The sequence below is a fragment of the Spinacia oleracea genome, chromosome 2 (assembly GCF_020520425.1).
Source record: "Spinacia oleracea cultivar Varoflay chromosome 2, BTI_SOV_V1, whole genome shotgun sequence".
Classification (NCBI taxonomy): Eukaryota; Viridiplantae; Streptophyta; class Magnoliopsida; order Caryophyllales; family Amaranthaceae; genus Spinacia; species Spinacia oleracea.
In genome coordinates this window covers 93,587,170-93,613,193 of record NC_079488.1, presented here as the reverse complement: position 1 = coordinate 93,613,193, position 26,024 = coordinate 93,587,170, and the positions used below count along the sequence as shown (strand labels likewise).

The 26,024-nt window shown below is 40.8% G+C and overlaps 3 protein-coding genes across 3 annotated transcripts; all 3 read right to left on the bottom strand.

The window, feature by feature from the left end:
• Positions 1 to 1,087: 1,087 nt before the first annotated feature.
• Positions 1,088 to 2,605, bottom strand: LOC110790583 (uncharacterized). Its single transcript, XM_021995367.1, has one exon. The coding sequence runs from the start codon at positions 2,603 to 2,605 to the stop codon at positions 1,088 to 1,090; it is 1,518 nt and encodes a 505-aa protein (XP_021851059.1).
• A 13,451-nt stretch (positions 2,606 to 16,056) lies between these two features.
• Positions 16,057 to 17,793, bottom strand: LOC130468018 (uncharacterized). Its single transcript, XM_056837344.1, has 2 exons — positions 17,167 to 17,793; positions 16,057 to 17,062 (listed from the first exon to the last, which is right to left on the bottom strand). Exons 1-2 carry the CDS (start codon positions 17,791 to 17,793, stop codon positions 16,475 to 16,477), a joined length of 1,215 nt encoding a protein of 404 aa, XP_056693322.1. The 3' UTR covers positions 16,057 to 16,474.
• Positions 17,794 to 18,096: 303 nt separating this feature from the next.
• Positions 18,097 to 24,970, bottom strand: LOC130468017 (uncharacterized). The gene is made up of 2 exons (XM_056837343.1): positions 22,016 to 24,970; positions 18,097 to 21,550 (listed from the first exon to the last, which is right to left on the bottom strand). Exon 2 carries the CDS (start codon positions 19,605 to 19,607, stop codon positions 18,108 to 18,110), a length of 1,500 nt encoding a protein of 499 aa, XP_056693321.1. The 5' UTR covers positions 19,608 to 21,550; positions 22,016 to 24,970; the 3' UTR covers positions 18,097 to 18,107.
• Positions 24,971 to 26,024: the final 1,054 nt, after the last annotated feature.

The window sequence follows — 26,024 nt, the reverse complement described above, 5'->3', positions numbered from 1 at the left end:
TTACTCTCTCAAAGGAGGAAAACCCTTTTCCATTTGAAAGAGAGGGAAACTACTTTTCCTTCTTTCCTCCTTACCTCCCTCTCCTTTCTTCCCCTCGATCAATCTTCACCATCTTCACCAAACAAAAAAACTAGTTTGAAATTGTGTTTTCCCTTGAAAAATGTTTTCCATGGAAAATCGTTTTACAATAAAAATGTTTTACGCCTTACCAAAAAGAGTCGTACAGTAGCAAGGATCTTTTTGTTACTTTTAATTTGGACCTACCCATTTTTGCATCATTTTCTAATCTACTCTTCGCATCGCATCGCATCATAGTCGGGAACTAGGAAGTTTACTACATCTAATCTTACTAGTTTGTGCGATCATCCAACATGTTAGAAGTTAATCGATAAAATAAAATCGGCAAATTATAAGCAGAGTGGTAAGGGAAAAACATCTGGAAAAATGAACTTAGCCAAAAAAAATTATTTCAATTAGACAAGGAGCACATGATTCATCGATAAATAGCTACATGTATATGTTAGTGTTGAATGTTGTATAACTTATAAACTACTCCGTAACATGCTACTCCGTATAATATGCTATACTAGTCTTATATGCACGCGATGCGTGCGAGATTATATAAAAATTAAAACTTGTGATTTTACCTCTAATCACCCACAAATAATAGGTACAAAAACTGATCACAAAATCCATCTAAAGAAAAATTAGACATCCACTCTATTAAAAAAAATTGTTCATCTAGTTTTATATGCACGCGATGCGTACAAGATTATATAAAAACTTAAAATGGTGTTATTATAAATAATCACCACATTTTATTTTGCTCACAGTGGTCTTGTCCAATCACACACGTTCCTCCGATCCACCCAGTCTATTTACAACACATAACTAACATTATACGAATGTCATGAATTAAAATCATTTTTTTTTTTTGCTAAGCAAGAGAGAATAATATTATTAAGCTCAAACCAAGATACAAGCTAAACTAGAACCAAGAGAGACAAACCAACTAGGTTGGACCATCTCACCAAGGAACTAGCACAAACATACTAGCCAACAGACATACACACACCACAATCACTACCTATAAAGCCAAAAACCAGTGGCTATCAGCCCTACTTACACTCTTAGGCAACACTGCCTGAATTCTAGCTTTTACAACTTGTTTCAAACTACTGATTGTACTATTGACAGAAGGGATAATCTGCTCCCAATAACTTGTATTCCTGCACCTCCAAATCAAGTACACAAGAGCCACAACAGCTGCAAAAACAACCTGTTTTCTGAACTTGGACCTTCTACTGTGACTGATGCTTCTGAAAATGTGCTGCAATTTGTTTCCACACTGCAAACCCAACCACTTCTTCATTTCTATCAGACACATGTTACTATAGGTACACCTGAAGAATAAGTGATCATGAATCTCATCCCCCTGACCACAAATCAGGCAAGTAGCAGAAGCACTAATCCCTATTTTTGCAAGCTTAGCTGTAGTCTGCAGTCTAGCCTGAATAGCAAGCCATGCAATGAATCTATGTTTAGGAGTATTGAGCCTATTCCACACTAATTTGTCCCAGTGAACCTTAGGCTTATCAACTTCTAACTTCTCATACACCTGTTTCACAGAGTAGTGAGGCATATTACTAAACTCATTCTCAGAATATACTTGCTTCAGAACTTCTTTCACTTCACAAATTTTCTTCCAATACCAGCTTGCACTATTGCCTGGCTGGTATCCCCACCATTCCCCATTCTTTAAGTACACAGAAGTCACCCATCTAACCCAAACATTATCTTGTTTGGTAGCTAAAGCCCACACATATTTACCCATGCTTGCAGTGTTCCAGAGAACAACATCTCTAAAACCTAGCCCACCTGTTTGCTTGCTACTGCATGTATTATGCCAAGAAACATTGCTAGGTTTAGAGCTGTAAGCTAAACCACTCCATAGAAAGGCCCTGCAGATCTTAGTGATCTCCTGCAACACACTCTTAGGCAAAATGTATATTTGTGCCCAATACATATGTAAGCTTAACAGGACTGAATTAATAAGCTGCATTCTAGCCACATAAGACAGATTCCTAGAACTCCACATCTTAATCCTAGCTGTCATCTTGTCAACTAACATTCCACACTGAGAAACAGAAATTTTCTTGGCACAAATGGGAAAACCAAGATACCTAAAAGGCAACTGGCTTCTGGTAAAACCAGATACATCAATGATTCTCTGAATGACATCATTACTCATACCATGGCAATAAATGGATGATTTCTGCTGATTTGCCTTCAGACCAGAGGAAGCTGAAAACAGCTTGAAAGCTTGCAAAATAAGATAAACAGATGGAAATTCACCTTTGCAGCAGAGAATAAGATCATCAGCAAAGCACAAATGTTTGAGTTTGAGCTCTTTGCATCTTGGATGATACTGAAATTGGTTCATATTACTCATTTTATGCAAAATCCTTGACAAATATTCCATGCAAACCACAAAAAGGAGAGGAGAGATTGGATCTCCTTGTCTCAGTCCCCTCTTAGACTTGAAAAAGCCATGCATTGAACCATTAATCATGAGAGAAAACATTGGAGTAGTAACACACTCCATTACTAGGTTAACAAACTACTCAGGAAAGTCCAGATAAGTCAACATATCCTTTAGAAAGTTCCAATCAACAGTGTCATAGGCCTTTTGGTGATCAATCTTCATTAAACAGCTTGGCTTCACTCATTTCCTCCCATAATTCCTTACAAGATCTTGGACAACCATGATATTGTGAACAATATACCTTCCATGAACAAACCCCCCTTGATTCTCAAATATCAAATCAGGAAGAATTTGTCTAAGTCTTGCACACAAAACTTTAGTAACACATTTGTACAGTGTGTTGGAGCATGAAATGGGTCTGAACTCACTTACATTTCTTGGACATTTGACCTTAGGAATCAAAGTAATTACAGTATGATTAAGCTCCTTGAGTAGCTTGCCATGCTGAAGTACATCTAATACAGCTGAAACAACATCATCCCCTACTATTGACCATGCATCTTTGTAAAAATAGGAACCAAAACCATCAGGACCTGGAGCCTTGACTCCTGGAATAGAAAACAAGGCAGCTTTAACTTCATCAGCAGTATAAGGAGCATTGAGGATATCTTTGTGATGATTCTGACAAATAGGACCAGACTGAACTATCTGTTTGATAACATGTGTTCTATTATCATGAACACTTCCCAGAAGTTCTGTGTAATAAGCCAAGAAAGCACCTGATACCTCATCACGTTTATCTCTCCGAACACCATCCTTGTCAAAAATACTATACACTTGATTCTGCAGTCTTCTGCTTTTAATACTCTGATGAAACAATGAGGTGTTTTCATCCCCATTTTTAATCCACTCCACTTTAGCTTTCTGTTTCAGAAAGTCTAGATAGGCTTTATGAGTGGTTCTGTACTCTTGAATTGCTTGCAGTTCCAGATTTGCTAACTCCTTATCATGTGGATTAAGATGCATTGCCTCCTGAGCAGCAATCATGCCATGGTGGGCTTTCAAATGAATTAAAATCTTTAAATTGGTGGATTTAGCACCCTCGTCCATTAGGCCTAATGTAAACAATTTTTTTTAATTATAAATAGAACATGAAGTAATTAAAATCAAAAGAGTATTTAATTAAATTAAAGATGATACCTTTTGAAATACTGATTTTCTAAATGGGCTGAAATGTCACTACAAGAAATTGTACTTTTAACGACGGGAAATCCCGTCGCGAAAGGCCCATAATCGTTGATTAACGACGGGATTTCCTGTCGCGAACCCGTCATAAAAGGGGGCCGTCGTTAATAGAAATCCCGTCGTTAACCCGTCGTAAAAAACATTTTGCGACGGTTATTCCCGTCATTGTTTGGTTGTTAGCCCCGTCGCAAAAGGCTTTTGCGACGGGATTTTTGACCCGTCGTAATTAGGTTGTCGTTAAAGATACAAATTCTTGTAGTGTGTGTTTGCGAGGTCATGTACTATTGTTTTTTTTTTTGACAAAAGCTGCATCACATTCATATTACTAAAAATTTATGAGCTATACTGGCTCTTACAAACTTAAAACATAGAACATTACAAACTACAAATATTACTAAAATTGTGCTTGTTGGCTCTCGATTGTTTCCTTTACCTTGCGCACCCACATTCATTTTTTCACTTGAGATGAAGCTTGAGCGATAGAAGATAAGGAGAACCCCTGACTTGTAAGACCTGAAAAACGGCGAAAGAAACAGAAAGATGGCAACTTCACGGAAAATTTGATAGTACATTCATGTACTATTGTTACGGAGTACTTACCACTATTAAACCCATAAAACAAATTTGATATGAATTTTCCCTTAGAAAAAAATAAGATATTAATTTGTATACTCTATCATATTATAATATGTATTAATTATGTAAATAATTGTGTAAATCTTTAGTCAAATAATTGTTATATTCCTAGCGTGATTTACTCCACTAGTGTAGCCGTGTAGGAGCTTATTTACATTCTAAGGCTAGACTAACGCTAGGACTATAACGTACGGTTGATTGACTAAAGATTTACCCAATTATCAATTATTTACATAATCTCTATCACTATATAATTTTATAATTTTGATTATTTACACAATTATTTACATAATCTCTATCTCTATATAATTTTATAAATTTGATTATAGAGTCTGCAGCCAATTAAAGATGACAATCAACCGTTATATTCCTAGTGTGATTTACTCCACTAATGTAGGAGTTTATTTACAATCCTAGCGTGATTTACACAACTATTTACATATTCCAATCACCGACTTTATGATTCTAAATCAAAATAACTTAATTCTTTGTTGACTTTTGCTGTTTTATGAAGAAGATTTTATGCGTGATTTCCTTATTTGTTGTTCCAATCTGTTTTTTAAATCATTAAATAATCAGATTTTGAGTTGAATAAAACCGTGAAAGTGTGGAGGGTTGTTTGGTCTTTTCCAAGGGCACATCAAAAGTGATTTACTAAAATAACTTAAACTCTTCACTTATAGAATAGAGATATGTATAAGAAAAAGTGAAAGAAAAGCAAAGTAAAGAAATAGGCAAAAGTGCAAGTAATGAGGTTTGAACTATAGATAGCTTGCAACACCAACATAGGGCTTCTAAAGCCTAAAGGGGAGCTTTGAAAATTTTCTCCTTATAAATAGTGAATATCATGGATTTCTCACCCATATCACTATTGATAAGTATAATACTCCAAACACATATATTTTAAAGGTTTGGGGTTTTCCTTTATTTCTTTTGCTAAGAGTAACCTTTCGTTTGAAAATAGTTTTCTAGTGAGGAAAACCGGCGTCTTTCTTAAAATGTTTTCCATTAAAACAAACAGAGCCTTGTGGCGTTGTCCCTTAATCCATAAGTCTATCTTATCAACTTTCATTTAAAAAATGAGAAATTTGTTTTACACAAGATTTGAACTTGCAACCTCCAGTTTCATTACTAGAGCGTTATCCAATTAAGCTATAACCTTTACATGATAATTTCAAATTAATATTAATCTCTATTATATAAGCCAACAGCTGGGGTTAATTTGGTAAATACACTTTTGGTGTCCCCAATTAAAAAGACTAAATTACCCTCAATTCTTCCACATTATGCGTAAATCTCTCTTCCAAATATGCAAATTACATATTAATATATTATTGTTATTCCACATTATGCGTAAATCTCTCTCCCAAAAACGAAAAACTGCTTTCAGATCTCTCTCCAAAATCGATTATAAAAAAAATTCTGGTTGATTATAAAAAATTTCGGGTTGATTATAAAAAATTTCGATCGATTTATTCAAATAATTAAAGGGGATTCATTTTGCAAGTCCAAAACCGCATCTCCATTTAGTTATTGTTAATTCAGCTTTTCTAATTCAAAAAAAGAATTGGGTATTTCCATTGATATCTTCCACAACCATATAATTCGAGCTCTATGCTTCACCAAAAATACCCACAAGCATTACCAATTAACTATCCAGAAATTTATAAACCCAAATCATCTTACTATTTTCGCCTATTTTCTCTCTCCTCTGTTTAACCACCGCGGCACCACCCTTCTGGCCGCCGCCTCCACTTCCAGCCACCACCGTTCTGACCTTCAAACCGGCACCACCTTATTTTCAGTCGCCGGAGTCCACCCTGCTGCACCGCGTGCCGTCAATATTACGGAGCTGCTACGCCTGCTTCAATTCCTCTTTATCCTTCGCTACTACTCATATTGCTATTACCCTTTGAATTAATTAATGTTGGATTGGTAAACAAAGTCAATTGAATTCTAATAGAGTGGGCCATTGGTTTTATCCAAGTGGGCTTGGTCAGAATCTTTTCTTATTTGTTTTCTATGTTTGAACAACACCTCCAGTTTTGTTTGAGAGTTAGATATTTCATTCCTGTTTTCCTTTGTTTTGTTGGTAATGAATGTAAAATTAAACATTTATTATTGCTACATGTAACATACTAACATATAGTAAAGTAATTTAGTGCAGTACAAGTTTATGATGATTTGGTGCACAATTTTTACAAGTTTTTGTTAGGGTACAATTTCTGCCTAGAGCTTATGTTGATATTACAAGTAAAATATACAGGGATATATCAAGATATTTTTTCCGCTATTTCTTGGGAATAATGAGTAATGACGTTTGGGTTTGTTCTCAATCAACTGTGACCAGTAGTAATGTGCTTGCTTTTCCTGTCTAATGACGATTTAGTACATTTATTTCCTTAATGTCTATTGGCAGAGGATAGACAGTGTTAGCATTAATATACTATTGGTAGCGAATTAAGGGTATGGGAATGTTTTGGTTAGGCAAATTGATAGGGAAAATGTTTGGTTGACTCTAAGGGTTGGCAACCCCTAAGATACATATAACATAAAATAATATATATGCATAATTAATTGAAGAGAGAGAGTGTTGTATGTAAAGTTTCAATGCATTTGTAACCAATTAAAATTCAATATTGAAAGGGTTACCAACACTTAGGGTCACTCTATCATTGTCCGATTGATAGGAAACTTTGAGAATGATTGAAACCGTAGATGCATATTGTTGTCAGAAATAAGCTTATTTCAAGTATAGCTCACGAATAAATTACATGTATAGTCAATTCCTTACTTTTTGGCTTATGATGGATAAGTGCCAACTATCGGAATATGCATCGATGATGACTAAATGGTCGTTTATTATCAAGTTGCCCTTAGCTATTTAGCCAGGTTGTGGTTGTGGTTGTGGCATGTGGGTATAGTTGGGCCATAAAATTAAGGAAGGTTGAAGCCGCAAGGTAGAGTTAAGGACTTGAGTTAAGGACTTGAGCCGATGACGGGAATTGAATGAAGATACACAATCATAGTGTGATTATCACGAGTAAATAGGATTTCTATGCTTTTGATAAGGACGGAGCCGCTAGGCAACTCACATCAGTACAAGGCTAGCCGATCACAAAATCGGATATTAATTAATTACTACTACTTGATTAGAATACTACTCTTCATCTAAGTAAACACTAAATAGGGGATCTCTATTATATAAGTGAAGAGATGATGTTGTTTTAGTAAAATCACTTTTGGAGTCCCCCTTTGTCTTATTCTTCACTTATATAATGGAGATTATGTATTTTTCCCTTTCAAAATTCTTTTAAGATAAAATAAAAGAATTATGAAATTTTTGTGTTATTTGTTAATATTGATGATATGATCTTGATTTTACATTATGTTTGCTTAGGGTGATCAATTTTTATTTTTTATTTTTATATTCGCACGCATCGCGTGCATATAAGACTAGTAGAATAATAGAATATTATGTTGTGAATAAAATACAAAATTCTTCATTCAGAGCGAAGGCAGTCGACAAACTGTTCGCGGTCTTTTCTCAGAAATACTCGCAACACAGTCAGCACCTGCGCTTCACTCTGAGGGGGCTAGTTGTACCACCAGGTATCAAAATAATACTTATTTTTTCCCATTAAACTCAGAGCAAGCGCAACAATTGTCATATATGCGCTTACTCTGAGGGGGCTAGTTGTACGGGGTGTCCTACCGGCACCACCTGGTACCGGCAGAACTCCCCGTATGTAAACTTAACCTGCAGGTAATCTGGTCATCTTAGGTAAATATCCTCTACCGGCATTTTTGCAAGACAACCTACCGGCATTATCATGAAGACAACCAACCAAGGGTCACTATCAACAGGTCGCTATCTAACCACAAGGGACCTACCAGATCGTACCCTTGGATTGGTCTATATAAGGAGCACCTCATTTATTGCTATGAGGTACACAAACACTTAAACACACTTCTTTCTTACTCTCTAATCATCTCTTAATCATCTCTTAATCTCTCAGTAATCTTACTTAGGCATCGGAGGGGGGATCCTCGAACCACCCCCGAGGCTAGTTAATCCATTCTGTTGTGCAGATATCAACCGGCAATCTCGACAGGAATCCAGTATCCCACAGTCAGCTGTTCTCATTCCACACCCGGAACAATTGGCGCTAGAAGGAGGGGACCTTATCCCTTGAAACGGTAGAACAGTCAGCATGGATTTCTCACAGAAAGACGGTAAAAAATCAAAGAAAAGTCAAGAAAAAGCAACAACCCCACAACCGGCGACAACCTCCAAGTTTCAACCCTCACTTCTAAACCCCGTCCATCCGTCACAAGCACAATAAGTTATCAGCCCAATAACAAAAAACACCCCGATACCGGCACAAAGGGAATTTACAGTGGAGGACGACGATGAGTTAGAAATAGAAAGCCCTGCCAGAGAGCAACCAAAAACTCCGCTGGAGCAGACGCTGCAGGAGCGCCTGTCTCCCCTGTCGGAAGTATTCACGGGAGAGCAATTGAAAACACTGTCAGCGGTGATGGCCGCTTTGTCAGAGCTACCAGCCTCGCAGCAGCCAGGGTCAGTCGGCAGTCTAAGAAAGACCAGGTCGGCGGTCCCCCAGTTACCTGTTAGGGATCTCCTAACCGCCCTGAATCAAGAAAACACCCCAGAAAAAGAAAGCGCTCGGATCCGGCGGAAACAGAATGGCCTGAAACAGAGCAAGTCCCAATCGCGGAATACGAACGAAGAGCGCCGGTTCTACAGATAGCTAGACGGCAGACAATCCAGCCAAAGGATTCTCCCCTGTGCCGAGAAATCCTAGAAGAAAGGATGGAAAGGATAAAAATCCCGACAGGAAGATACGATGGGACGACAGATCCGGAGGATCACTGCACCACATTCGAACAGCACATGATGCTGTACACTGATTCTGATGCCATGTGGTGCAAGGTATTCCCATCCACACTCCTAGGAGTTGCAGCGAGCTGGTATAAGGGCATAGAGGCACACTCCATATACAGTTTTCGACAGCTGCAGGCGTCGTTTTTGTCACGATTTGTGAGCAAACAGAAGAGAAAGAAATCATCGGGAGAGTTGATGTCGTTCGCTCAAAGAGATAGAGAGCCGTTAAGGGATTATCTCACCCGCTTTAACAACGAGTCAATCACTATTCCCAATTTGCAGCAGGAGGTTGCTGTTCTGGCTCTTATGAGGGGAATGCAAGAGTGCGAATTCAAGAAATATCTCAGCCGGAAGTCATACACCAATCTGGGTGACGTCCTGCACAAGGCCAACGAGTACATCAGGGGGGATGAAATGATGAAGATCTCCAATGTGGTAGTGGCAACCGGCGGAAATGTCGGGTACAATCCAGGCTATAACCCACAGACGGGAAAAGGAGGAAACAATTTTCATCAGAGCAATAATTAGCAAGGGGCAGGCCAGAGAAACCAGAATAACAGAAATGCCAATCCACAAGGGCAGAGAAGCCGGCAAGACAGAAGGGAGTCCAGAGGACTCTTTGATAACTACACTCCGCTGAACACACCGCGGACGGCAATTTATAACATAAACAACAAGATGGATGGCTGGAGAAGGCCGCCACCAATGCAGAGTAGGAAAAGGAATGTCAAGAAATTCTGTGACTTCCATAATGAGCACGGCCACCTAACAGAGGACTGCAGAGACCTCAAAGACAACATTGAGGATATGGTCAGAAAGGGGTATTTCTCACAGTATAGGGCAAGGTAAGGAAATGGTAACAACAACTCGGTGGGAGGAAACCCTACCAATTCATACCGGCCACAACAGCAAAATCAACAACAATACCCTAGAATCGAGCAACCATATCAGCCGCCTAGAATCGAGCAAAAACAACCGGAAACCAGTGCCAGAGCAGAACAGAGGGATGGCGGAAAAAAACCACCCGTGTATGTAATTTCTGGCGGCCCAGTCCACGGAGGGACAATAAGTGGCGCCAGTAGAAGCTTGGAGGAACACAGGCACATGGTAAACTTTCATAACACAAGAGTGTGGCCTAACCCACCCAGCATACCAGTGATGACGTTCTCGGAATCGGATTGCAGAGGCATCATTTTCCCGCATGATGACCCACTAGTTCTTACAATTGATATAGCAAATGCCGATGTGAACAGAGTACTGGTAGACGGCGGCAGCTCAGCAAACATCATCTTCTGGGAAGCTTTCAAACAATTGCACATACCAGAGGACGAACTTCAAAGGGTGAACTACCCAGTAATCGGTTTCTCAGGATCTACAGTGTACCCAGAGGGTAGTATAAGGCTGCCGGTGAAAATCGGAGAAGGATCCGAAATGCGAGATCTCATGGTGGATTTCCTAATCATTAAAGTACCAGCGGCCTACAATGTGATCATCGGTCGCCCATTCATACATGACGTGCAGGCGGTAGTCTCCACCTATCACTTGACAATGATATATATGTCGAACCTGGAAAGGCCGGCAAAGATAAGGGGAAGTCAGTTGGCGGCAAGGTCCCGTTACTTGACTGCTTTGAGAACACCGGGAAGAATGGTCCCAGAAGTGAACTTGACTACTGAGCCGGCAAGGCAAGAGATACACTTGACTACTAAGCCGGCAAGACAAGAACAACTGTCAAAAAGGAAGAGCTGCACAAAAAGGGGTCGAACCGACCTAAACATGGAACACTTTGATGAAAGGCCGGTATCAGCACCAAGACCAATGCCAGATGGTCTGACAGAAAATATCGAGCTGGAGGCTGGAAACATGGATAGAACAGTCGTGATCGGTACAGAAATGGGGAGTGACATGAAGGTTAACCTCTTAAGCTTGCTGAGAGAGCACGCGGACATCTTCGCATTCTCGGCGGATGAGATGCCTGGTATCGATCCAGAGATAATGGTTCACCGATTAAACGCCGACAGAAATGTTAGGCCTGTACGGCAGAAAAAACGTAATTTCTCCACGGAAAAAATGACAGCAATACAAGAAGAGGTGGATAAACTGCTGGCGGCAGGTTTCATTGAGCCATGTGACTACCCCGAATGGTTGGCAAACGTGGTAATGGTAAAAAAGTCAAGTGGGTCATGGAGAATGTGCGTAGATTTCACCAACCTTAACAGAGCATGTCCGAAAGATTTCTACCCACTGCCACGGATTGATAGGCTGGTAGACTCCACTAGCGGTCATGCAATGCTCAGTTTCCTAGATGCTTTCTCAGGGTATCATCAGGTCAGCCTGCATAAATCAGACAGGAAGAAGGCGGCCTTTATCACAGATGCAGGAGTTTTCTGTTATAAGGCGATGCCGTTCGGGTTGAAAAATGCAGGGGCAACATATCAAAGGCTGGTTGACAAGGTGTTTGCCGACCAAAAAGGCAGAAACGTGGAGGTCTATGTAGATGACTCTATCGTAAAAAGCCGGAAGGAGGAGGATCATGTTAGCGACCTCCGAGAAACTTTTGAAACTTTGAGAAAATACAGGATGAAATTAAACCCAAAAAAATGCGTCTTCGGAGTAAGGTCGGGAAAATTCCTGGGTTTCTTGGTCAGCGAGCGTGGCATAGACGCTAACCCTGAAAAAGTAGAAGCAATCATCAGTCTGCCGCAACCCAAGAGCGTAAAAGACATACAGCGGCTGACAGGAAAAATGGCCGCCTTAAACAGATTTGTGAGCAAGTCGGCAGATAAGCAAATGCCCTTCTTCACAACCCTGAGGCAAAACAAGAAGTTCAAATGGGGGCCGGCAGAGCAAGAGGCCTTTGAAGCTCTAAAAAGTCACTTAAAGAACCTGCCAACAATAGCAAGGGCAAAAGAGGGCGGCAAATTACAACTGTACATATCGGCGTCGCCAAAGACAGTTGCAGTAGTACTGGTAGCCGAAACAGAAAACAAAGGGCAGCAGCCGGTGTATTTTGTGAGCCATGTGCTAAACGGCCCAGAAACAAGGTACACGTTGGTGGAAAAAATGGCATATGCAGTCCTCATCGCGGCTAGAAAGTTAAGACCATACTTTGATGCGCATACAATCGAAGTGCTAACAAACTTTCCTCTCGAAAAAGCCATCAGCAAGCTAGATACATCAGGCCGGTTGCTAAAATGGGCAATAGAGTTGTCCGAGTTTGACTTGGAATTCCGGCCAAGAACTGCAATCAAAGCCCAGGCATTGGCGGACTTCATAGTTGAAGCGTCATACCAAGAAGATGAAGTACAAGCTGAAGTATGGGATGTGTCAGTGGATGGTTCAGCTGCACAGACAGGCAGTGGGGCTGGAATAATCATGAAATCGCCAGCAGGAGACATTTTTGAGTATGCTATAAAGTTTACGTTCAACGCGTCAAATAACGAGGCAGAATACGAGGCAGCAATTGCCGGCATCCAAATGTGCCTCGCAGCAGATGCCAAAAGAGTAATACTGACAACAGACTCCCAGCTGGTAGCAAGTCAATTCAGCGGAGAATATGAGGCCAAAGAACCTTCGATGGTCAAATACCTGGAGAAGTTGAGGTCGGTGTCGTCTCAACTAGAGAAATTCAGCATTAATCTGGTACCCCGAGCAGAAAACACACTGGCAGACGCCCTATCAAAGTTAGCAAGTTCAAATGTCGCCGACTTGAAAAGAACAGTCATGATGGAAGTCATGAATAAGCGAAGTACGGAGTCGGAGATAATACGGGTCATGGCCATCACAACTACCTCAGAATGGTACGATAATATCCAAACATACATACAGACTGGAGCCCTACCAGCAGATTTTGCAGAGGCCAAAAAGACAAGAAGGGACTCGGTTTGGTACATCATCCTGTGGGGACGGTTGTACAAAAAGTCATTTAGCCTGCCATTCTTAAGGTGCCTGACAGCATTCGAGTCAGCAAGGCTGATCGAAGAGATGCACGAAGGAACATGTGGGAACCATGCCGGTGGAAAACCCCTTGCCATCATCTGTCAAAGGCAAGGCTATTACTGGCCAACAATGTTAGAAGATTGTCGAGCTTATGTAAAAAAGTGCGAGAAATGTCAAAAGTTTTCAGCTGTGATAAACTTGCCGGCCAATGATTTGATGCCCATTCTGAACCCAATCCCATTCGCACAATGGGGAATGGATATTGTTGGACCATTCCCAATGGCGGCTGGAGGGCGCAAGTTCTTAATAGTAGCAGTGGACTACTTCACCAAGTGGATAGAAGCAGAGCCGGTAGCAAAAATAACGGCAAACCAGGTGAAAAAATTCATATGGAAAAATATAATAACAAGATTCGGGCTGCCGCAGGCAATAGTTTTTGATCATGGATCACAGTTTGATTGTGCACCCATACAATGCTTCCTGGGATTATACAGAGTAAAGTTAGCTCACTCGTCAGTATGTCACCCACAGAGCAATGGGCAAGCAGAGGCGGCGAATAAGCAAATCCTGGCTGCACTGAAAAAGAAGCTAGAAGACTGTAAAGGCAAATGGGCAGATCTTATGCCAGAAATTCTGTGGTGCAACAGAACTGCTATCAAGGAGGCTACCGGCGAGAGTCCGTTTAAATCGAGCTTCGGGTCTGAGGCTGTCATACCGGCAGAAATGGCTCTGCCAACCATGCGAATCCAGCATTACGATGAGGAGAGAAACGATCAGCTGCTGAGGCATCAGTTGGATTTCATGCCAGAAATCCGCATGAAAGCAGAAGTAAGTTCGGCAGCATACACAAGCAGAATGAGCAGAGCATACAACAAGAAAGTGAAGCATCGGCCTCTAGGAGTAGGAGACCTGGTACTGCGGAGAACGGCGGCAACAGGAAAAGGAAATGCTCAAGGAAAGCTGACAGCCAATTGGGAAGGACCATACCAGATATGGGAGGAAATAGTTCCTGGATCATACCGGTTAATGCAAATGGATGGTACCGCGCTCAAAAACTCCTGGAACGCCAGTACTCTGAGAAAGTACTATGTTTGAAAAACTATAATGATTATGTATGAGCAGACTGATTGCAATAGCAGTCTGCATTTTGCTGTTATGTATAATTAGGGCGGTCCTCAAATACGGCCAGTCCATAAATGAAGGAAGAAAAAAGCAAAAAACAAACGCGGCACAAGTCAACACGCAAAGGTAATGTATGGATGTGATCAGTAGCAGTAAAGAAAATAAATGTCGTTTGGGCACTTTACTGTGAAGCGTAGCAGTCCATAATAAAGTTGTTGTGATTAGTAGCTTTGGAGAAAATAAATGCCGTTAAGGGGCACTCCATTGCGAAGCGTAGCATTCAACGAAGTGTATGGATGTGATCAGTAGCAGTAAAGAAAATAAATGCCGTTTGGGCACTTTACTGTGAAGCGTAGCAGTCCATAATAAAGTTGTTGTGATTAGTAGCTTTGGAGAAAATAAATGCCGTTAAGGGGCACTCCATTGTGAAGCGTAGCATTCAACGAAGTGTATGGATGTGATCAGTAGCAGTAAAGAAAATAAATGCCGTTTGGGCACTTTACTGTGAAGCGTAGCAGTCCATAATAAAGTTGTTGTGATTAGTAGCTTTGGAGAAAATAAATGCCGTTAAGGGGCACTCCATTGCGAAGCGTAGCATTCAACGAAGTGTATGGATGTGATCAGTAGCAGTAAAGAAAATAAATGCCATTTGGGCAGTTTACTGTGAATCGTAGCAGTCCATAATAAAGTTGTTGTGATTAGTAGCTTTGGAGAAAATAAATGCCGTTAAGGGGCACTCCATTGCGAAGCGTAGCATTCAACGAAGTGTATGGATGTGATCAGTAGCAGTAAAGAAAATAAATGTCGTTTGGGCACTTTACTGTGAAGCGTAGCAGTCCATAATAAAGTTGTTGTGATTAGTAGCTTTGGAGAAAATAAATGTCGTTAAGGGGCACTCCATTGCGAAGCGTAGCATTCAACGAAGTGTATGGATGTGATCAGTAGCAGTAAAGAAAATAAATGCCGTTTGGGCACTTTACTGTGAAGCGTAGCAGTCCATAATAAAGTTGTTGTGATTAGTAGCTTTGGAGAAAATAAATGCCGTTAAGGGGCACTCCATTGCGAAGCGTAGCATTCAACGAAGTGTATGGATGTGATCAGTAGCAGTAAAGAAAATAAATGCCGTTTGGGCACTTTACTGTGAAGCGTAGCAGTCCATAATAAAGTTGTTGTGATTAGTAGCTTTGGAGAAAATAAATGCCGTTAAGGGGCACTCCATTGCGAAGCGTAGCATTCAACGAAGTGTATGGATGTGATCAGTAGCAGTAAAGAAAATAAATGCCGTTTGGGCACTTTACTGTGAAGCGTAGCAGTCCATAATAAAGTTGTTGTGATTAGTAACTTTGGAGAAAATAAATGCCGTTAAGGGGCACTCCATTGTGAAGCGTAGCATTCAACGAAGTGTGTGGATGTGATCAGTAACAGTAAAGAAAATAAATGCCGTTCGGGCACTTTACTGTGAAGCGTAGCAGTCCATAATAGGTGGATGCGATTAGTAACTTTGGAGAAAATAATTGCCGGTAAAGGGCACTCCATGGTGAAGCGTAACATTCAGCGAATTATGTGGATGTGATTAGTAGCCGTAAAGAAGACAAATGCCGTTTGGGCACTTTACTGTGAAGCGTAGCAGTCCATAATAAAGTTGTTGTGATTAGTAGCTTTGGAGAAAATAAATGCCGTTAAGGGGCACTCCATTGTGAAGCGTAGCATTCAACAAAGTGATATCAGTAGAAGGAACATTCATTTCGAAATATAACATTCAACAAGCTGGCAAGATAGTAATACCGGCATAATTGGAAGTATCATACGCAAAAAGAAGTAAATATGAAATCGAAAAATTACTTGTTATAAATACATGGCCACAAAAGGAAATACACGAAAAACCGACAGCCATCACCCAAAAAACTTGCGAAGTGATTAGCTGATAACAAGGCACAAAGGGATGCCGAATAAAACCAATACCGCCACAATAATACGATGTTATAAATTAAAATTACATCAACATTGAAGTGCCCTAACAGCATTTGCCAAAAAATCAAAAGCCAGCCGCCAAAATAAAAATAAAAATCCTAACAAGTATGAGGCCGGCTGGGAAAAGAAGAAGATCCGCAAGAGGAGGGAGGTGATGACTGCCGAAACCGTCAAACGGCATGCTCATCATCAGACCAATAGGCTGCTTCCGGAACATCCAAAGGAGGCAGGGTCCTCTGATTAGCATTGCAAATCACCGCCTCGGGTAGCTCCTGAGGCTCAAAGCCGGTTGCAACCTTATACAGCTCTTTCTCCTCATAGCCATCTTCAAACACCTGCCAGCCATCCTCGTCCAGCTTCTTCACATGGCAAACGACTCGATGTGCAGCACACCAACCGCCGTTATGGCGCAAAGTCAGAATGTCGTTAAACCAGTCAGACTGAAGAAGTTTATCAACGGCTTTCTTGGCGGCAGATTTCCTTACGCCCGGTAAGCTTGCATTAACACTTGCCAGCCGTTGATCCAAACCGTCTGCTCTCTCAGCCTCAGCCTGCAGCCTAGGCTCAATATCACTGAGCCGTTTATTAGCCGCCTCCAAATCAGAAGCCGTAGCATCCAACTTCTTCTTGCTGTCTTCCAGCAAGGACTCAGCATCCTCAGCCCGCTTCCTCAAATCGGCCATATCAATGTTATTCTGAGTCAGCTGCAGCTGGTTCCAGCGGTAAACATAGTACAAATCCATGTTGGACTGAACGGCCTGAGTATAAAACAAGGAAGGGAATCAAAATAGCCCTCAACCGAAAAAACATATTGCAAATAAAAATATATGCGTATAATAAATGTATACACAAGATAACATACCTTGTATAGGTCATTAAAGTGTTGAGCAGCAGGGGCATCAATCTGACCTTGTGGCTTGTCAGCAGGCGTAATCAAATCTTTAAAGGCACGGTAGCCTAAGTCGCCACCGTCCTTAGCTGAATCAGTAGCCACCGACTCCCCACACAACAGGTCAATGGTGGGATAAAACTGGTCGGTAGGTTCGCCGCCAGGAGTCTCGAACCATGGCTTCATTTGCGGTGGAATCTTGAAAGGAGTATCCTCGATCCAACCACCGGTGCGGAGGGGTAGGTGATAATTCAGCCTAGAATCCCCAGACTTGTTCTCGCTGCGACTGACGGGAGGCATACTAGAATTACCACCGGTAACAGCAGCAGAAGTAGCTTGCCGGTGGAAGTCCTCAATGAAACCGCCGACAGGACCCTCGTCCAAAATCTCAAGAGAAGTTGGTGGAGACAGCGGCGCCTGAAGGGCGGTATCAGTAGTTTTCTTGGCGGCAGACTCCAAGACCGGCTCATTTGCCTCGTGATCGGCGTAAGCATCATCCTCACCAGTGGCCCTTGCCCTCTTAGTCGGATTAGACCGACTGGAATTAAGAGACGACCTTTTTCGGCGGGTTCCACCTCGGCCTGTTGGATTGGATTGCATTGTGGATGAAGGCGGAGCTTGAGAAACAACGACAGAGGAGGATTTGGATTTGCAGGCGGCACTCACACGATTCTTTGCAACAGTGGTAGTAGAGCGACGAGAGGAAGCTCGGGTCGAATACGTTGATATTGTGTCGTATTTAGCTTTAGGTTGAGGAGGCTGCGTGCACACAGGTCTCCAATTCTCGTCAAAACCAAGAAGGTCCCTATCCAAGGTTTTCGTACCTGAAAAAGACGACAAAGGAATTAATACCGGAAAGACACTTGTACAAAAAAAAATAAAAAAAAAATGATGAGTATTTTCAGGCGGGCAAATCAACTAATGGTGTGTTTACCAAAGCAATGAGTATTGCATAAGCCGACAGCAGACAACGGTTGGCTACCCAAAATATAATAGGCATTAGGAAGCCAATTTCTATTTACAGCCTGCTTTTTGCTGAGGCCGACATCAAGAATGTCGCACTCTAAATAATCAAATGCTTTTCTTTCCCGGCGGCCCAAACCACGCTGGTTATACTGCTCCATTCGAGGCCTAGGTTTGGTAAAAGTCCGCCGAAGAAGAAAATCGTCGGGAACTTGAACAAAATAAAAACGATCCTGCCAGTCTTTACAACTCGACAGCGGAGGATGCACAGTCTTCCTTTTTGTTGCACTATAGGCCGACATCCACCCCGTCTCACCGTCCTTCTTTAGCCACAGCAATCGCTTGAATAAATTTAATGTCAGCGGCCATTGCTTAAACAGACACAGCCAGACGAAAGAAATAACGGTTCTGATAGTAGTAGGTGTAACCTGGGCCAAACAAACATTCCAGGCGCGAAATATCTTCTCAACGAAAGGATGCAAAGGAAAGCGAAGCCCAAAATCAAAATGCTTCGCATAAACAGCAATATGGCCGGGAGGGCAATCAAAAATTGTAGCACCTTCAGCCGGCACTACCAACTTATATTCAGCCGGTAAGCCAAGAAAAACCCCCCCATGTACTACATGATTCTTCTTAATAATCAAATCGCGCCATGTCGTCAAAATCTTTATAGTGCGAGGAAGAGTCTCTAAAGGGGGAAGCTCTTCTTTCCTGTGAACGTCCGTGGAGTCGTCGGTAAAATAAGGCTGCTCCTTAGCCTCATCCGCAAGAACTTCGGCCACTATAATATCGGCAGGGTCATCATCATCTGAGCCAATACCCTCATCGTTGGCTTCCACACCCTCATCGTTGATTTCCATACCGTCTCTACCAGACACGCCGGCTTCATCGCCACCACCACTTCTGTGTTCGTCAACACCCTTACCGGCGGAATCCTCAAAAATGGAATCACCATCAGAATATTCCCCAATAGCAATACCAACGTCGTCAGTAGCAGGCTCTTTACCAGGGCGGCGACCGCTAGTGCTAGCCGGTTGTTCTGGTGCCATCCTATCAGCCTGACCAAAAGAAACACCGAGGTTGCCACTATTAGTTCCATACTGTCCATGGCCACTACCGGCGGAATCCAAAAATTCCCGATAAGAGCGAATGTGATATCGCACTGAAATAGGGGAGACATCTAAAGCGGCCTCGGTAGCCGGAGTAGGGCGTTCATTAGATCGCATTTCCCTTATCATTCGAGACCGCAGTTGATGTAGGGCAAAGCAACGCTCTCTCTCAGCCTGACTCAAACCCTCGTCATACACCTCACGAATGGCAGTCCGTCTTAAATTAGATTGAAAGTACGGCTCCTCCCGGGCCCAACTACAATTACTCTCTCGAGGAACACTCCAACCAGAAAACCTAGAAGGTTGAGAAGAAGGATTGTCCCCGCCCAAAGTTTTGGTCATTTTCGAGGCGGTGGGTAGTAAAAAGTGAAACACAACAAAGAAAAGCAAAATCTAAGTAATCAAAGAGGAGCAGAAAAGAGGGGGGGGATACCTACGAGTTTTCTGAAGTTTGAAATACAATGAACCACGTCAAAGAGAAACACAGAAAAAACCTACAAAAAACACAGAAACAAAGAAAAATCAACCACAAGGATAAGAGAGGGGAAGGAAAACCCAGAATTCAGCAACGAAAGGAAAAGAGGCTAAGAACCTTAGCAAGTACAAATCACCACAACAGCAAAGACTTGGTAAAACAGCAACGAAGTTCAACGCAAAACCGCAAGGGAAGAAAGAGAAATCGAAAATTCAAACGAAGTAAAAATGGTTGAAAAAGTAAATTCTCGAAGAAGTTTTGGGGTCGTATAGGTCAAAGAGGGGGGATGTGAAAGGTCATGCCCCTTAAGTCGAGCAGTTGAAGAGACAGTTACGATCGAAATCAACGGCCCAAAATAAGCACAAAAAATGAGGCACAGGATGAAGGCCACGTGGAGGAACGTGACTAGCAATCTCCCGCCACTTGTAAGGAAAAAATTCGAAAAGCGGCTAGTCATCTGAAGTATTCCCAAGGGGGCTAGTCGTCCAAGCCTTTTACAAGGGGGCTAGTCGTCCAAACCTTTTTCAAAGGGGGCTAGTTGTCCAAACCTTTTTCAAGGGGGCTAGTCGTCAAAATCTTTTTTCAAAGGGGGCTAGCCGTCCAAACCTTTTTCAAGGGGGCTAGTCGTCCAAACCTTTTACAAGGGGGCTAGTCGTCCAAACCTTTTACAAGGGGGCTAGTCGTCCAAACCTTTTACAAGGGGGCTAGTCGTCCAAACCTTTTTCAAGGGGGCTAGTCGTCCAAACCTTTTACAAGGGGGCTAGTCGTCCAAACCTTTTTCAAGGGGGCTAGTCGTCAAAATCTTTTTTCCAAAGGACCTAGCAACAAAATTCTTCATTCAGAGCGAAGGCAGTCGACAAACTGTTCGCGGTCTTTTCTCAGAAATACTCGCAACACAGTCAGCACCTGCGCTTCACTCTGAGGGGGCTAGTTGTACCACCAGGTATCAAAATAATACTTATTTTTTCCCATTAAACTCAGAGCAAGCGCAACAATTGTCATATATGCGCTTACTCTGAGGGGGCTAGTTGTACGGGGTGTCCTACCGGCACCACCTGGTACCGGCAGAACTCCCCGTATGTAAACTTAACCTGCAGGTAATCTGGTCATCTTAGGTAAATATCCTCTACCGGCATTTTTGCAAGACAACCTACCGGCATTATCATGAAGACAACCAACCAAGGGTCACTATCAACAGGTCGCTATCTAACCACAAGGGACCTACCAGATCGTACCCTTGGATTGGTCTATATAAGGAGCACCTCATTTATTGCTATGAGGTACACAAACACTTAAACACACTTCTTTCTTACTCTCTAATCATCTCTTAATCATCTCTTAATCTCTCAGTAATCTTACTTAGGCATCGGAGGGGGGATCCTCGAACCACCCCCGAGGCTAGTTAATCCATTCTGTTGTGCAGATATCAACCGGCAATCTCGACAGGAATCCAGTATCCCACAGTCAGCTGTTCTCATTCCACACCCGGAACAACAACTATGACAGCCTAACCCGTCGCAAAAGACAAGATATTGATTCTTATATGAATCTGCTTGTTTAGCTGCACCTGCTACATTATAATAATACCATCAATGATAATGATTTCTACATTATAGTAATACCATCAATGATATATCAATGATTTCTACATTATAGTAATATATACCATCATCATTGTATACAAATCAATGAAAACAACACAACCCCAGTTCAATACAAAAAATCCAAATCAATTGTCTGATGCCTAATTATATAAAAATTCAAACTAGAGAGCAGTCAGCAAGGAATCCAACACCAGCTTTTCTTGAGCCTGCATCAAATACATTGCATCCTTTAACCTTGAAATTGAGTTTTAATTTCAGAACGTATAGTTGTTCCTACAGTTAGCTAATTGATTGGAGCAGATGGTGAAAAAACAATTTGTAACCAGCTGCTTAACCTAACTCCATGTAATCACAAAGTATTATACTTGAGATATATGAGAGTGAAATTTTATTACATTGGATGCATATCTACTCCGCCTCATTTCGTATTAAGCTTGTATACGCAGTAAGTAGAGTATTCTAACAAAGCACCTGTATTCCCTTGATTTCTTTGATTTGCTAAAATAGATAGCTAATTGCAGTAAAATAAAATAAACAAATAAAAAGGACAAATATATACTTAGTTGTTAGGTTATGATTCATATGACAAAACATAAATCATGCGGAAAAACCATAAAGCCAGGAAAGCATATTATTTACACATAATCATTTAGCATAGTTTAGATGCATACACTTTGTTGCGTGCCCTCCCTAGCTGCGCCCGAACCGAACAAGAACAAGTCTTTAGGACTCCAAGTGTCGTCCCTCCGTAGATAGTCCATAGCACGTCCGGATCTGCCTTAAGCTTGACCAACTAGGATCGCCCTTAAGGTACTTAGAATTTTCGGCTATTGTAGGCAATTATGTGACTGAATTTTTGCTCTCAAAAATCACTTTGAATACTTGAATACTTCAATTGTCTCTATAAATTATGACCCTAGGCACCTATTTATAGAGGTATGGAAAAGGAACTGGAATCCTATTAGGATACGAATTAATTAAACTAGAATCTTAATAGAATTCTTGTTTAATTAATTCATCCTTTTAGGTTTAGGAATTTAATCATATGTCGAAACCTGATAGCTTTAGGATTCATATAGCACACAAACACACACACGCACGCACAGCAGCCCACGAGGGGCGCCATGCGCGCGCGCGCAGCCCATGAGCTCGCAGCCCATTGCCACGAGGCCCACACGCTGCCGCAGCCTTGGCGCACGCTAGGCCTGCCTTGCGGTGGGCCTGGCGCAGCCTTGGCTGGTGCGTTGTAGCGCGCTGGCTTGTTGGGCGATGGCCCGGCTTCGTGCTGGGCCTTCGTCTGGCAGGCCTCGTCCGATGCTAATTCGTACGATACGCTTCCGATTAATTTCCCGATTCCGGAATTCATTTCCGATACAAACAATATTTAATATTTCCGATTCCGGAATTAATTTCCGTTTCGAACAAATATTTAATATTTCCGTTTCCAAAATTATTTTCCGATTCCGATAATATTTCCGATTCTGACAATATTTCCGTTTCCGGCAATATTTCCGATTCCGGCAAATTTCCATTTCCGATAATATTTTCCGATACGTACCATGTTTCCGTTTCCGGCAACATCTACGACTTGGATAATATTTATATTTCCGATACGATCCATATTTCCGTTTTCGGCAATATCATCGTTTCCGGAGTATTCATTTCTTGCCTGTGACGATCTCAGCTCCCACTGAAACAAAGATCCGTCGATTCCGAATATCCATAGATGGAGTATTTAATGCCATTAAATACTTGATCCATTTACGTACTATTTGTGTGACCCTACGGGTTCAGTCAAGAGTAAGCTGTGGATTAATATCATTAATTCCACTTGAACTGAAGCGGCCTCTAGCTAGGCATTCAGCTCACTTGATCTCACTGAATTATTAACTTGTTAATTAATACTGAACCGCACTTATTAGACTTAACATAGAATGCATACTTGGACCAAGGGCATTATTTCCTTCAGTCTCCCACTTGTCCTTAGGGACAAGTGTGCATTTCCTAATTCCTTTGTCGCTCGATGCTTGCTCTTGAACATAAGGTAAGAGTTGTCATCCTTATTATGTCCAGAGGTGTTCCTCGGTTTCAGAGTTCAACTGATCAAATAGACAGATAATCATAGCCTATGATTCATCCGAGCACGGCCATGCATTTCACAGTTTCTAGCTCTCCGAGTGGCCTTGTACAACTTTTAAGCATCTCATCCCGATTTATGGGAGGACAATCCCAATCTTGCGATCTTGATATTAGACTTCGTTTGACAGGTGATTACCTGAGCGTTGCCTTTATAGCCTCCTTTTACGGTGCGACGGTTGGTCAACATCAAAGCAACCAGTTCTCAAACAAGTAATCTCAAATCACTCAGGTATTGAGGATTTAGTGTCTAATAATTTTAATGAAATTTACTTATGACAGATTTTCATCTCTTACAGTAAAGTTTCATAGGTCTTGTCCGATACTAGTCTTCCCAAAGTAAGTATCTATTCAAATGATTATGACATTGCCATGTCCACATAGTTCAAGAAACAGAACTACTAGTCATCTTGCATTCTAATCGTCTAACGTTTTCTATGCGTCCAATTTTATAGAAAACTCCGACTAGGGACCATTTTCAACCTTTGACATTCAAGTTCACTTGATAGACATTTCTTAGTCACGGGACTGGTCCTGACAGTCTATCTTGAATATATCGCCAAATTGAAGGGACTCATCATTTAATACTAAACCAAGATTAAATGGAATATGAAAAATACATTTCATATATGATAAATGTTCAACCCCATTGTTTAAGAACCATGGGCCTCTAACCCATCTTTAAAACATTTCATGGAATTCAAAGCTATGCTTGATTTCCAGTGCTACAATGTGAGTGTTTCTTCTCACTTGTTGCATAGGTTTAGTTATCATGCTTTGCTAATCTTAATATCCTTTTCATCGAATGTTCTTCGAGATATGATGATAAGATCTTTTGAGTTTGTTTATTATGTGATCTAGTCTTTCTTACTTAAATAGTGGTTCTACGCATTTTGCAATGAAGAACTATTAAGTCAACAGACATGTGATCTACCCAAGTTCAGTGAAGAATTCTTTAACATAAACAAACAACCCTGTTTTATTGCTTCTTAGGCAATAAGTACTTTTACTTCAACTTTATAGGTTGCTAGTGATGCTTTGTTTGGAATTACTTATCCAAGCAGTTCATAGATATGTGGAATACTTTCCAGCTGTATTTTAGAACATAGAAATTAATATTTTAATTTCCCACGCAACAACTCATGGTCTCCAATCCATGTTGCCATTTCAAAACACGATGCTCTATAGCTCGTCCTTATCAATGGTTAACTCCAAAGGGTCTTGCTTGATCCTTTGCCAGTGTTTATGCGTGTAGCATCAATATTTAGCATATCTTTATTTCCTTGAATCAAGAACTATTCCTATGTACCTTTTCAAGTACCATAAGTATTCTTGATCTCAATCTAGTTGATCTTCACTTAGACCAATAGAGATTGGTATATGTTCGTCATGCCTAAAGTCATACGATACGTTTTTGGCGATCCTCATATTATATCATACATGATAAATTCTTTTGCAGAATAATTCCCAATTGAATTCTATTCATGTAACTTTAGCTTATCTAGTTTCAGTAGATACTAAATTCAGCTAAATTCTTTGACATATAATATAGGTTAAGAATCTCATTTAGACTCTTTGATGTTTAACTTAGTAAATGCTTATACATAGTTCAAACATCCTTTACTTAGATTTATTCACATGGGTCGAATATCTCCAATGGAGACTTTCGTGTTTGATTTAGTAAATGCCATTACTTAATCCAAAACAATATCATAAGATCTTTGTAAATAGATCTTAATACCCAGTATGTACTAAGTTTCGCCATGGTCCATCATTGATGAATAATCTCAAATCTAAGTCATTAGCATTTGAATGTTATTTGACAATAGAGAGATATGTGTGTGATACACATAGGACCAATTAAGTTTTTATGTACTCCCACTAAACTTCTTATATATCTATAAGAATCATGTATATTTTATGAAACTAAAATACTTATTAGCTTCATTAAAATATAATTCCAATTCCCAATTGCTTGCTTAAATCTGTACTTAGATTTTATAAGCTAGCTTTCTCTTTCAAGCATTTATTTGGATCCACAAATCCTATGACATACCATGTACATAGTTTATTCCAACATTTGATTGAGGAATACGTTTTGTCATCCAATTGCTATATGTACCAATATGCAATCATTGCTTGAATTATAGACTTGAGCATTACGATTATGCATGAGGTTTCAACACAATTCACACCATGAATTTGCTTGTAACCTTTAGCAACTAATCTCGCTTTGTGTGTGAACACAATTTCATGTTTGATGGTTTTTATCCTTAAAACAAACTTGCAACCAATAATCTCACACATACAATTGGAATTCTCACAGAAATTAAATTTAAGAGAAAAAAACGACCATGAAAGAGAGATTAATACCTGATAATACTCGAATCTGGAGGAAAAAACACCTAATTAACTTGCATCCGAAAATAAAACGTGATACCACTCGATTTTGATTCAAATAGTCTCTGATTTGCAGCTTAATTAGACTAATTAAAATTGAAAAGCTCGATTTTGTTGAGGAATTTCATGAAACCCTGAGAGTTT